Genomic DNA, 14153 nt, shown 5'->3' on the forward strand with positions numbered 1-14153 from the left:
TGTGAACATGATCCCCCAGACTGGAAAGTTAGGGTGAAGCCAGGGAGGGAACGTTCATCCTGTCCAATAGTTCTGAAATCGGAACTTGTCGCTCTATGCAAGTGTGAGTATTGCCCTTTCCAAGGGACGCCCGTTGGATGGTAAAACTGAGCAAGCAGCAAAGTGGGCAGCTCACAGTGCAGGTGTTACACATCCTGGTGTGTTGACTGAAGAAGAGTGAAAGGAATCCCCTGGCCACAGCCCGTCTCTCTTAGCCAGGACCACACACACGGCAGAGCTCGGTGGGTTTAGAATCGACATCTCTTGCTTTAGCCCCATCTCCTTTGTTCCTCCCTGCCGCTGGCTACACACACCCGCTGTGAATGGGGCACTGAACAGACACATAGAAACAGGCAACGCGTGGTTCCGTGGCACCTCAGAGACTAACCAAAATACAGAGATGGAGTCATGAGTTTTCGGGGGCAAATCCCACTTCCTCAGGTGAATGAGAGTGGAATAACAATACCCAAGAGTCCCTGTCCATGGTAGGACCCCTGTTAATGAAGCTAATTAAGTGGGCTGGATGTGTCCCATACATGGCTTTTGATGTGGAAATGCGGTTGTTAACGGTAGGGGATATTGGCTTTGTAACGGACCCATCAATTAATGTCTTTGTTCAAGCCCAGGGTCACATTGGTAGATGAATTCAGGTTCAGCAGACCCTCTCTGTAATTGGCTGGTGACATGCCTTTGCAGAAGAATGGCTACTTATAAATCCATGAGTGACCAGGCAAGTTAAAATGTTCCCCCACAGGTTTATTTGTGTTCCCGTTCCTGACGTCTGATTTGTGTCCATTTCTTTTGTCAGAGAGACGGTGCAGTTTGGCCAATACGGCAGAGGGGCCTTGCCGGCACTTGATGGCCTAGATCATTAGAAGATGGGCAGCTGTCTGAGGCTGTGATAGAATCACAGATCATAGAACACTAGAACTAGAAGGGACCTCGAAAAGTCATTGAGTCCAGTCCCCTGTTGTCACGGCAGGACCAAGCTCCATTTAGACCATCCCTGACAGGTGTCTGCCTAACCTGCTCTGAAATATCTCCCGAGATGGAGATTCCACAACCTCCCTGAGCAATTTATTCCAGTGTTTCACCACCCTGACAAGTAGGAAGTTTTTCCTAATGTCCAACCTCAACCTCCTTTGCTGCAATTTACGCTCATTGTTTCTTTTCCTATCCACAGTCCCACTGAGTGTAAGGGAGTGATACTGTTCACACCAGTGTGGTAATGCAGCCGAGAAGTCTCCATGTAAGCGGTGGTTGGAGTCCTGGCAGAAGGAGAGGTTGGCTGGTGTCACCACCGTTTGTCTCTCTAACCTACATAACAAGTGTTACTTGTCTCGCCTTGACTTGCCAAAGTCTGATTGTCTGCGCTTGGGGAGCTTACCCCTTCTTGTGCACATTTGACATTGGGACGTGAGAGTTTAGTGAGCCGGGAATCAGGGTGGATTCCTCTGACCTTCAAAGCCTGACTCTGCCCATCTCCTTCCCTCCGCAGCCCTCACAGGACGTTCTCAAGAAGAAAATGTCCAACCAAAGCACCGTGACCGAGTTCCTGCTCCTTGGCTTCTCTGACGTTCGGGAGCTGCAGATTTTGCACTTTGTGCTGTTTCTAGTGATGTATCTGATGGGCTTGGTGGGGAACCTTCTCATCATCACAGTCGTAGCCTTCGACCATCATCTGCACACCCCCATGTACTTCTTCCTGGGGAACCTGTCCATCCTGGACCTCGGCTTCATCTCCGTCACCGTCCCCAAATCCATGGCCAACTCCCTCCTGGACACTAGGTTGATTTCCTACCCTGCCTGTGTCTCCCAAGTGTTTTTATTCATTTTCTTTGGTTCAGCTGATATCGGCATCTTGACCGTCATGGCCTACGACCGGTACGTGGCCATCTGCCAGCCGCTGCACTATGAACGAACAATGAACCGGAGAGCCTGTGTCCACATGGCTGCCAGCACCTGGGTCTCTAGTTTGCTGTACTCTGCCTCGCACACTGGGAGCACGTTTGCCGTCTCCTTCTGTGGCGGCCACGTGGTGAATCAGTTCTTCTGTGACATCCCCCAGCTGCTCAAGCTGGCCTGTGCTGACTCCGACCGTGGTGAAAACGGGGTTATTGTCTTTGGTGCCTGCTTAGTCTTCAGCTGCTTGGTCTTCATCCTTGTATCGTATATTCAGATCTTCAGAGCGGTGCTGAGAATCCCCTCGGAGCAAGGCCGGCACAAAGCCTTCTCCACCTGCCTCCCCCACCTCGCTGTGGTCTCCTTGTTTATTTTAACTGGTAGCTTTGCTCACCTGAAACCCACCTCCAGCTCCACATCCCTCCTGGACCTCGCGGTGGATGTTTTCTATTCCGTGGTGCCTCCCGTGCTGAACCCCGTCATCTACAGCATGAGGAACAAGGAGATCAAAGCTGCCCTGCGGAAATTGACTGGGTGGAGATTATCCATGGCACAGAAAATGTCCCTCTTACGCCTCTGATTTTAATTTCATCCTGTGTTTCTTTTTGAATACATGAAATGATGAGAGTAATGTCTGCAGGAGAGCAGGGTTTGCCATCTTGTTATGCACAAAGGTACATTTGCAGTGGCAAAATGGAAACACCAGTCAAGTCAAAGGAGCAACTGTAAATTTATACCACTGTAAATAATAACAAAATCTATCTATCTATCTATCTATCTATCTATCTATCTATCTATCTATCTATCTATCTATCTATCTATCTATCCCCACACACCCCCTCTATCTATCTATCTATCTATCTATCTATCTATCTATCTATCTATCTATCTATCTATCTATCCCCACACCCCCCTCTATCTATCTATCTATCTATCTATCTATCTATCTATCTATCTATCTATCTATCCATCCCCACACACCCCCTCTATCTATCTATCTATCTATCTATCTACTTCAGGATACTATAATGCATCCCAATGCTATCTGAGAACCTTGGATAGAAAATCGATATCCGTAACAAGGTCTTAGTGGACCCCCTGGATCTTGAAGTAAATAAATGCAGTATCTGTGCAGTAGCTATTTTGTTTTTTGCTTCTCCTTCATATTTCAGTGGGCAATTTTTTTAACGAGTAGGCTGGTGGGTGGGTCTGTTGCTTCCATCCGTGTGTTTTCGATTTGGGGTTGTATGGGAGACGGTCAGTGTTCACTCAGGCAGCATGGTTAGTATTTTGTCCTGTACAGAGGTGCCTGGTTCACAGGTTACTCTTAGGTGACACAGAAACTTGGCCCTAAGATGCAACCGGGTTTGCTCCAATCACACAGACAGAGACAAACACCTACAGGATCTATACCAAGCATTCTTTAATCTAAAATAAAATCAAGCATTCTTAAAACTAAAATTCTTTCCAGCAACCACACAGAGCACCTCTATCCTATTCACCCTGGTACCCAGCCCCGCAATCAACTTCGGTGCCAACTCTGTCCACGCATCTGCACAAGCCACATCATCCCAGGGACTAACCACAAAAACCACCAGACCAGAGGCTCATACAACGGCACAGACACGAATGTGACACGTGCGGTCAAGGTGAACACAGAAACCCGTTGGGAACCATTTTAACTTGCCCGGGTGCTCGCTAATGCATCTCAAACCACCATGAAAGAGAAGCTGCAGAACTTAATTTCATTTCCAAGTTTTATTCCTACAATTGAGGTTTAAACAAAGACCTTAAGTGGATTACCCGCTACATACCACATCCTAATGAGATAAACAGCCAAACACCAGGTACTTAAGAGTACTTAGAACCCTCTCTATCAGCTTCATTTTGCTTGGACAATCTAACTGAGTAGTCTTTTCCCATGTTTTCACCTTTCCTTTCCTTCCCATCCCCTCTCTTTCTCTGCTATTGATTTGGAACCTGGACCCCTTAAACTCCATTATCTGAAGAAGTGGGTTGTGCCCACGAAAGCTTATGATGCCATTTACAGGAGGGTCTCAACTTGCAATGGGATTGGTTTTTGAGGAAGCGTCGCAAGTTGGGGGTGTCATAACTTCAACCCGCATTGATGGTAGGTGTCTTGCGCCATAGTCAATGTGGGCCGAGGACATAAGTCGGGGGTGTCTGGCCCCTTCCGCAATTACAAAAATAGTTGTGAGTGCAGGGGGTCGGAACTCGTGTGGTTGCATCTCGGGGGCCTCCTGGACATTTTTGGTTAGTCTCTACGGTGCTGCAGGACTATTCATTGTTTTGTACATTTTTTCAATCTGATTCCAGGCCCGTCCCACTGTCCTCGCACAACCAAATCAAATTTGGGAGGCAGCTTCCTCTTCTCTTAGCTGAAAGCAAGGTCGGGGTTTGGTTGTGCAAGAGCAATGAGAAGCGCCTGGAATGGGATTGTGTTCCATCACATGGAAAGGCAGGGGGTGACCAGAGGAACAGCGATACTGCAGAGAGAGCACAGGGACTGGCCACACCAGCAAGAGAGTGGCCAACTGGGCATCAAGCTTTCCACGTTACCAGCCACTGGAGCCCCACTGCTCCAAACTGTGCAGGAAGGGGTGGGGCTTGGGAAGCACCCCACCCATTGGTCATGCTAGAAGCCCTGCATACTGGTCCTGCCACCAAAACCTCTGTCCCCAGGAGACCCTCCAGCCAGGTCCCCATGAGGGACACTCCCCGCCCAAGGAGGGGCTGGGAACCGTGGCTCACCTTCCCTGACCTTGCTTTGAGTGAGGGTAAGAGGAAGCTGCACCCCAAATATGGTTTGGTTGTGCCAGGAGGATGGGATGTGCCTGGAATCCGAGTGTGTTCCACAACAGGGAAAGGGAGGGGGTTGATAGCTGGGATAGTTACACTGGAGAATGACCACAGGGGGCAGGGAACGGGAGGCTCAGGGCAGCGAGCTGGGAGGTGGGGGAACTGAGGACAGGAGTGTGGGGATTTTAGGGCAGGGGGCTTGGAGGTGTGCCGGGGCTGAGGGCAGGGGCTGGCAGGCTGGGGGGTTGGGGGTCTTACTAGGGTCACCTGTGGCAATGAGGCTGGCGTGGCTCTGGCAGCTGTTCCTCGCGGAGGGGCAGGGTTGTGCGGACCAGCCTTTTCCTCTGGCTTCTCCCGGGGTGGGGTTGGGGCTGCAGTGCCCTGCTGGTGGCACACCCAATGGGACCACAGTGGAGGGGTCAGCACTGCCCGAGGGGAGACAGCACCAAGGCCGTGTCACTGTGACCCCTGGAAGGAACTTCCTCCAGAGCAGCACAACCGTCAGCACCACGGTCAGCTCCAGTACCTCCCATCACCTCCTGAGCCCTCCACCCCATCCCCTGCCTTGAGCTTTGCACCCCCTGCCCTCACTCGTACCCTTCACCTCCCTGCCTTAAGCCCCCCCACACCTCCCAGCCCCCAGCCCTCACTCCTGCAGCACCGCCCCTGCCCCTGCTGTGCCCTTCCCAAAACCTTCCCTGATTCCTCCACCTCATCCTAAATCCTGCATCCCCTCCCAGGCCTTTTCTTGACTCTTGCACCCTCCACTCCTGGCTCTGAGCACCCCACACTCTCTGCCCTGACCCCCCCACACACAGCTTCCCCTCTCTGCCCACCCCCCCTCCACTCCCTTCTCTGAGTGCCGTCATTGAAATAAAGCACAGACATTTTCCTTTTAATTAACATTACCACAGTTGAACTAATCATTGAAAATGGAACTCAACCAGACCCTTTCTAATCTTTTATTGCTAGGAAAAGGAAAACATCTTGGCTGTGTCGACACGGGTGTGTTATTGTACAAGTAGGGTCGTTTTTTCCGGAAAGTGTCCACACTGCCCACCCGCTCTTGCGCAAGAAGATTTACAGAACAGTGTAGCAAGAGAGGGCTTCTTGCACAAGAGCAATACGTTCACATCCTTTCTAAAGTGGGGGCCCAGAACTGGACACAATACTCCAGATGTGGCCTAATCAGAGCTGAAGAAAAGGGAATTATCACTTCTCTAGATCTGCTGGCAACGCTCCTCCTAATGCACCCAAATATGCCGCCGGGCTTCTTGACTACAAGGGCACCCTGTTGATTCTTGTTGTGCAACTGTGATATTAAATCCCTGCGCAAGAGGGATAGTTGTGTATCTAGACTGAGGCATGCTCTCATTTCCACGGCTATAATTCTAACTCATTTAAATTCAGCTGCGCTAGTCCGCATTGCATAAAGACACTGAGGCTGCAATCACAAACACCAAAGGACATTTCACTTCCTGGAGATTATCCTCCTCCCCGTCAGTTTCTTCAGGGCTGCTTTGATCTCCTTGTTCCTCAGGCTGTAGATGACCGGATTCACCATGGGAGGCACCACGGCGTAGAGAACACCTACCGCCAGATCCAGATTAGATTCTGAGCTGGAGGGAGGTTTCAGGTAGTCAAACACACCGGTGAAAAGTAACAAGGAGACGACTGTGAGGTGGGGGAGGCAGGTGGAGAAGGCTTTGTGCCGGCCCTGCTCTGAGGGGATTCTCAGCACCGCTCTGAAGATCTGAACGTAAGACACAAGGATGAAAGCAAAGCAATTTGAACCTAAAAGCACACCAAAGGCAATAAGCCCAACGTCACTGAGGTCCAAGTCAGAGCAGGACAGCTCAAGTAGCTGGGGGATATCGCAGAAGAACTGGTTGATGACGTTGGACTGGCAGAAGGGTAACCGGAAGGTGTTCCCAGTGTGCAGGGCAGAATAGACAATACCAGCGATCCAGGCACTGGCGGCCATGTGGACACAGGCTCTCCTGTTCATCACTCTCTCGTAGTGCAGGGGCTGGCAGATGGCGACGTGTCGGTCGTAGGCCATGACAGTGAGAAGGGCAAGATCTGTTGAAGTGAAGACGACAAAGAGAAAGACTTGGGTGACACAGGCAGGGTAGGAAATCACCCTGGTGTCCAGGAGGGAGTTGGCCATGGATTTGGGGACAGTGACAGAGATGGAGCCGAGGTCAAGGATGGACAGGTTGACCAGGAAGAAGTACATGGGGGTGTGAAGTTGATGGCTGAGAATGATGGCTGAGATGATGAGAAGGTTCCCCATCAGGGCCACCAGGTAAATCACTAGAAACACCGCAACGTGCAAAATCTGCAGCTCCCGGACGTCAGAGAATCTCAGGAGAAGGAACTCGGTCACGGTGCTTCGGTTGGACATTTTCTTTTTCAGCACGTCGTATAATGGCTGCAGAGAGAAGGGAACAGACGGGGTAGGGATCAGAGATGGAGACTGAGTGTGAGTCCCAGAGGCACACGGCACTCCTCACTGGCAGTCACCAGGAGTGGTGAGTTGCCACAGGGTATCTATTGGCCTGCCTCCTCAACAATCTACCGAGCATCCATCTGTCCCATCTGACGATTGGGCTCAGGAGGTGGCTGAATAAAATGTAGAGTGGAGGAAAGAGCAAAGTGCTATCCCAACACAACAGGTTGGGGTCATCGGAGGGTGACAATATTTCCCTTGGCTGAGGTTGGGGCGCCTCGTCAGATTTTTCTGATTCCAGTAAGTAAAACAGCAGCTAATCGCACAAACGTTCCAATATCAAGCTGTTCAAAAGAAAAAACGGTGTCGTTGGCTTCTTCTCATTTACTTTCTTATCTTTAAGGCATCAGGGTTCATAGATTCATAGACTTTAAGGTCAGAAGGGACCATTATGATCATCTAGTCTGACCCCCTGCTCAGTGCAGGCCACAGAATCTCAACCACCCCTCTTAGAATAATCCTCTCACCTATATCAAAGATATTGAAGCATTCAAATACTTTGAAGGACCCAACATGCAGAGAGTCCTTCAGCTGTGATCTGTGCCCAATGCTACAGAGGAAGGCGAAAAACCTCCAGGGCCTCTGCCAATCTACCCTGGAGGAAAATTCCTTCCCGACCCCAAATATGGCGATCAGCTAAACCCTGAGCATGTGGGCAAGACTCACCAGCCAGACACCCAGAAAGTTCCCTATAGCAACTCCTATCATCCCTCCATTGACCTATTTCCAACTGATAATGAATGGTCAATTAGTTACCAAGATCATGTTATTTCATCAAACCATCCCCTTATCATAGAATCATAGAACTGGAAGAGACCTCAGAAGGTCGTCAAGTCCAGCCCCCCGCTCTAGGCAGGACCAATCCCATCTAAATCTAAATCAAACACAACCCCCCACACTCCCAAATGCCTCTTTCCCTTGGGGGATGAGTGACTGACCCAGCCCTTCCTGCCTGCCCCTCTCTGCCCTCCACGCCCGGCTGGGCTCCCAGAACGCACCCACTTTTCCTGGTATCTGGCACAGCATCTTCTTGGGGCAACATGTGGGAGAGTGTGTGGGGCAGGTGCAGGGTCACAGGCCCCTGTCCCAGATGCCTGTCAGGGTTGTCACCAGAATGTGGCCGGTAGTGGCCTTTTTGGCCCTGTGTTGGTGGAAGGGATGGGCGCAAGCCCAGCCGCAGGAGGGGAGTGGAGGAGAGACGGGGGAAAGGACCATCGGGCAGAGCTCATCTGGAATAAATTGCCCAGGGAGGTTGTGGAATCCCCATCTTTGGATTATCATGCCAGACCGTATCAAATGCCTCACTGACGTCTAGGTATACCACATCCACCGCTTCCCCCTCATCCACGAGACTCCTTATCCTATTAAAGAAAGCTATCAGATTGGTTTGACATGATTTGTTCTTTACAAATCCATGCTGGCTGTTCCCTATCACCTTGCCACATTCTAAGTGTTTGTAGATGATTTCCTTTATTACTTGCTCCATTATCTTCCCTGGCACAGAAGTTAAACTAACTGGTCGGTAGTTTCCTGGGTTGTTCTTATTTCCCTTTTTATAGATGGGCACTAGATTTGCCCTTTTCCAGTCCTCTGGAATCTCTCCTGTCTCCCATGATTTTCGAAAGATGATAGCTAGAAGCTCAGATACCTCCTCTATCAGCTCCTTGAGTATTCTAGGAGGCATTTCATCAGGCCCTGGTGACTTGCAGGCATCTCACTTTTCTAAGTGATTTTTACCTTGTTCTTTTTTTATTTTATCTTCTAAACCTACCCCCTTCCCACTAGCACTCACTATGTTAGGCATCCTTCAGACTTCTCGGTGAAGACCGAAACGAAGAAGTCACTAAGCATCTCTGCCATTTCCAAGTTTCCTCTTACTGTTTCTCCCTCCTCACTGAACAGTGGGCCGACCATGCCCTTGGTCTTCCTCTTCCTTCTAATGAACTTATAAAAAGTCTTCACACTTGTCTGTCTGTCTGTCTGTCTGTCTGTGTCTGTCTGTCTCTCTCTCTCTCTCTCTGTCTCTGTCTCTCTCTGTCTCTGTCTCTCAGGTGCACCAGGACTACTCGTTGTTTTAAATCACACGATGTGTCTTGGAAAATTCAAAACATTTTTTACCTCAGTTCATTTTTCAGGATTCCACAATTTATCTGCCCTGGGCCGGTTCTCACTGAACTAATATTAGCTGGTATCTTTGGACTGGTTTCTCCCAGGGTAACAGGGAGATGTTCCCAAATAAAAAAGTTTGGGTTTCACACAAGTCCTGTGACAAAGCCCCTTGTTCTCTTCTGGGGAAAGAAAAATACCCCCCCCCTGCGAAGCTCTAAATGGTGGAGTGAGTGATGTGACCAGTCCTGCAGCGTTCCCTTTGTAACTGGAGTCTAGTATGAAATGGCCCCCGGCTAGCCGCCCCTAAGTACATTTATTTGGAATAACACACTCACCGTGCTGGGCTTCCTAGCCTGGGATCTATTTCACCGCCAGGATTCTCAGTCACTGTCTAGCCACGGACTGGCCAGCAATGCCCCATTGTGGTCACTTTGCCCCTCCAGCATGTCTTGTGAGCGGCTGGGTCTCTGCAGTTCCCGGCAGCCAGCGACCTGCCCCACAGATGGCTTCTCCCAGCTCCGCCATTGGGCAGGCTTCTCCGAGAGGCGACCGAGTAAAGAGGAGAAATCCCCCCCTGCTCTGAAACTGCTCCCAGCCAGCTGCAAACATGGCCCCAGCTTCTTCTGGCGCTAAATAGCCGACTCCAGTTTCCAGGGTGGGGAGATCTCACTCCAGCAGCAAACCGCCCTGCCAGGCTGCTCCCGCCTCCCATCAACCGCTGAGGGGAACCGCCCCACGTGCCCCGCGATGGCAGCGGCCCTGGAAGGATCCTGGTCCATGCAGAGCCGGGCTGAAGCCCAAAGGGGAGGGAAGGAGATTGCCGAATGAACTCTGGGTGGGGTTCAAAAGCAACGCCCCAGTGATGCTCCAGAGGGGAATCGTTTGGCCTCTCTCCAGGCTAGAGCTGGACTTGGGCCTGGGGGCTCTGCACGGGAGGGGGAAGGAGCTGTGGGTCAGGTGGGGCTGTCGTCCAGCCTCCCACTCAAGGGTAGGGTCCAGGCAGAGACTGGCACAACCCGGAGGGGAATGCCTGGCTCTGTGGGCAGGAGGGATTCCTTTCCTCAGCCGGGGGATGCTGCTCCAAGAACATAAGAGCAGCCAGATTGGGTCAGACCAAAGGTCCATCCATCCCCCAGTGTCCTGTCTGCCGACAGTGGCCAATACCAAGTGCCCCAGCAGGAAGAGACACAACCGGGAATCCTCATGTGATCCCTCCCCTGTCACCCACTGAGGCCAGGGACACCATTCCTATCCATCCTAGCTAATAGCGATTGATGGACCTAACCTCCATGGATCTATCTAGCTCTTTTTTGAACCCTGTTAAAGTCCTTTACAACATCCTCTGGCAAGGAGTTCCACAGGTTGACTGTGCGCTGAGTGAAGAAAAACTTCCTTTTCTTTGTTCTAAACCTTCTCCCTATTAATTTCATTTGGTGACCCCGAGTTCTTATGTTATGGGAACAAGTAAATAACTTTTCCTTATTCATTTTTTTACCCCGTCAAGATTTTATAGCCCTCTTCTGAGCTGAAAATTCTAAGTCTTCTTCAACTCTCTTCATACGGGACCTGTTCCAGACCCCCCGTCTTTTCTGTTGCTCTTTTCTGGATCTTTTGGTGACCTCTAGTTCTTATACTGTGGGAATAAGTAAATAACATTTTCCGCACCAGAAGAAGAAGGGCTGCTGAGCAGAAATGGGGTCCATCTATTGAGGCAGGGGACAGTATCTTTGGATACAGTTCAGCTAAGCTAGTGAGGGTGGCTTCGACGGGGGCTGGGAGAAATTCCCACCATCTGTCCAGAACACGGAGACCTGGGTGAAAGGCTGGAATGCAGGCAGCATTCCACACGGACAAAGAGGGGAGAAGAGGGAGCACAGAAGGGAAGAAGAAGGTCTGCTCTGGGCATTGAGTGGACGTCCTCTTGTGTGCCCGGCCCTCTTGGGGTGGAACCTCAAACTGGGTCACGGGCCACACCACTTCGCATTAGCTGGTGTGCCGGCTTTCTCCAAAATATGTGAAACGATATATGGGTCTCTTTGCCCTTATTTCTGTACATATGTAGCCCAGTAGGGCACTAGGAGGGGTTCCACGCCCTCTGAATCATTCCCCAGTCAGTACCAACAAGTCCTGGCTTCCTACCGATGCTGAGGCTGGGCCAAAAGTCACTTTGCCCTGTCCTGGGCTCAAGGCAACAAAAGTTAATACAGGCTACAGGCCCAGGCCCTCATTCAGGTTGGGCCAGCCAATAAGTAATTCACGGATACCTGTGATCAGGCCCAGGCCCCGGTTCAGGGCAGGGCAGTGACTAAGCAGTTCTCAGGCCCAGGCCCCGGTTCAGGGCAGGGCAGTGACTAAGCAGTTCTCAGGCCCAGACCCCGGTTCAGGGCGGGGCAGTGACTAAGCAGTTCTCAGGCCCAGGCCCCGGTTCAGGGCAGGGCAGTGACTAAGCAGTTCTCAGGCCCAGTCCCCGGTTCAGGGCAGGGCAGTGACTAAGCAGTTCTCAGGCCCAGGCCCCGGTTCAGGGCAGGGCAGTGACTAAGCAGTTCTCAGACCCAGGCCCCGGTTCAGGGCGGGGCAGTGACTAAGCAGTTCTCAGGCCCAGGCCCCGGTTCAGGGCGGGGCAGTGACTAAGCAGTTCTCAGGCCCAGGCCCCGGTTCAGGGCGGGGCAGTGACTAAGCAGTTCTCAGGCCCAGACCCCGGTTCAGGGTGGGGCAGTGACTAAGCAGTTCTCAGGCCCAGGCCCCGGTTCAGGGCGGGGCAGTGACTAAGCAGTTCTCAGGCCCAGGCCCCGGTTCAGGGCGGGGCAGTGACTAAGCAGTTCTCAGGCCCAGGCCCCGGTTCAGGGTGGGGCAGTGACTAAGCAGTTCTCAGGCCCAGACCCTGGTTCAGGGTGGGGCAGTGACTAAGCAGTTCTCAGGCCCAGGCCCTGGTTCACATTGCCGGCCACTGGAGCCCCGATGCTCCAAACAGTGCTTGGGGCGGGGGTGGCACCATCCCACTGCTCTTGCTGGAAAGCCTCCATAACCTCTCTCCCCAGGAGACACTGTGGCCAGGAAGCATGCCCCTGCCCCCTCTCCCGTCCCCCCTCCTGCCTCTGGGAGGGGCTGGGAACCGTGGCCCACCTTCCCTGACCTTGCTTTGAGTTAGGGCAAGAGGAAGCTGCATCCCAAATGTGGTTTGGTTGTGCCAGGACAATGGGATGTGCCTGGAATCCGAGTGTGTTCCACAGCAGGGAAAGGGAGGGGGTTGATAATGAGCAGTTATAAGATAATAAGGGATGATGCTTGGTCCCGCCATGAGGGCAGGGGACTGGACTCGATGACCTCTCGAGGTCCCTGCCAGTTCTATGAGATGGTAAATCTCCATATATTTACATTTGATAGCTGGGACAGTTACACTGCTGAATGACCACTGGGGGCAGGGGATGAGAGGCTCAGGGCAGTGGGCTGGGAGTGGGGGGGGACTCAGGACAGGTGTGAGTTCGGGGTTAAGGGCAGGGGGCTTGGAGGTGAGCCGGGGCTGAGGGCAGGGGAAGGCTGGCTGGCTGGGAGGTTGGGGGTCTTACTAGGGTCACCTGTGGCAATGAGGCTGGCGCTGCTCTGGCGGCTGTTCCCTGTGGAGGAGCAGGGCTGGTGGTCCAGCCTCTACCTCCGGCTTCTCCCGGGGTAGGGACTGGAGCTGCACTGCCCTGCTGGTGGTGCGCCCTGTGCGGCCACAGTGTGAGGACGGCACTGCCCGGGGGGGAGACAGCACCAAGTACATGTAGCTGTGGCCTCTGGAAGGAGCTGTCTCCAGAACAGCACAAACCTCCCCACCACGGTGAGCCCCGGTAAGCCTGGGGAAAGGAAAACCTCCCGTCTCTCAGAGGGATCTTGGATAGATGACAAAATAAACTGATACCCCCAAATTCCTCCCCAGAAATCTCATTGGAACAAAGAACCAAGTCAGCGAAGGGACATACAGCAACAGGAAAAGGTAAATACAGACACAAAACCTCTCATACTGCAACCGCAATGTTATTCCGAAAAAGGAGAAGAGGCCGAGATTTCATGAAGACAACTAGAGACTTAGCTGCGGCTGGCGATCTGTTGTGAATTCTAGGGTTGGAGGAGACCTCAGGACTCATCGAGTCCAAAGCAGGACCAACCCCAACTCAATCATCCCAGCCAGGGCCTGGTCAAGCCGGGACTTAAACACCTCTAGGGATGGAGATTCCACCCCTCCCTAGGGAACCATCCCAGTGCTTCCCCACCCTTCTAGGGAAATCGCTTTTCCTAATATCCAACCTAGACCTCCCCCACTGCAACTTGAGCCCATTGCTCCTCGTTCTGCCACCTGAACCACTGAGAACAGCCTCTCTCCAACCTCTTTGGAACCCCCTGCAGGTAGCTGAAGGCTGCTCTCACATCCTCCCTCACTCTTCTCTTCTGGAAAGTAAATAAGCCCAAATTGTTCAGCCTCTCCTCAGAAGTCATGTTCTCCAGCCCCCTAATCATTTTCATTGCCGTACACCGGACTCCAGTGCATCCACGTCCTTTCTGTAGTGGGGGCCCCAGAACTGGATACAATTCTCCTGATGTGGCCTCCCCAGCGCCGAATAAAGGGGAATCATCACTTCTCTAGATCTGCTGGCCATGCTCCTCCTAATGCACCCCAATAGGCCGTTGGGCTTACTGACCACAAGGGCACCCTGTTGATTTGTGTTGTGCCACTGTGCTATTAAACCCCTGCGAGAGAGGGACAGGTGTGTATCTAGACTGAGGTGTAGGA

The 14153-nt window shown here is 52.1% G+C and overlaps 2 protein-coding genes across 2 annotated transcripts; one reads left to right on the plus strand and one right to left on the minus strand.

Moving 5' to 3' along the window:
- The first annotated feature begins 1564 nt into the window (after positions 1–1564).
- LOC142821300 (olfactory receptor 14A16-like) lies at positions 1565–2521 on the plus strand. The gene has a single exon (XM_075912155.1). The coding sequence runs from the start codon at positions 1565–1567 to the stop codon at positions 2519–2521; it is 957 nt and encodes a 318-aa protein (XP_075768270.1).
- Positions 2522–6232: 3711 nt separating this feature from the next.
- Positions 6233–7168, minus strand: LOC102457134 (olfactory receptor 14C36-like). Its single transcript, XM_014575626.2, has one exon. It carries the CDS (start codon positions 7166–7168, stop codon positions 6233–6235), a length of 936 nt encoding a protein of 311 aa, XP_014431112.1.
- Between the last annotated feature and the right edge of the window lie 6985 nt (positions 7169–14153).

The sequence above is a fragment of the Pelodiscus sinensis genome, chromosome 30 (assembly GCF_049634645.1).
Source record: "Pelodiscus sinensis isolate JC-2024 chromosome 30, ASM4963464v1, whole genome shotgun sequence".
NCBI classification, from domain to species: Eukaryota; Metazoa; Chordata; order Testudines; family Trionychidae; genus Pelodiscus; species Pelodiscus sinensis.

Bases quoted from the DNA above. Each gene is read 5' to 3' on its own strand.
- LOC142821300 (XM_075912155.1), top strand. From the start codon at position 1,565: ATGTCCAACCAAAGCACCGTGACCGAGTTCCTGCTCCTTGGCTTCTCT.
- LOC102457134 (XM_014575626.2), bottom strand. From the start codon at position 7,168: ATGTCCAACCGAAGCACCGTGACCGAGTTCCTTCTCCTGAGATTCTCT.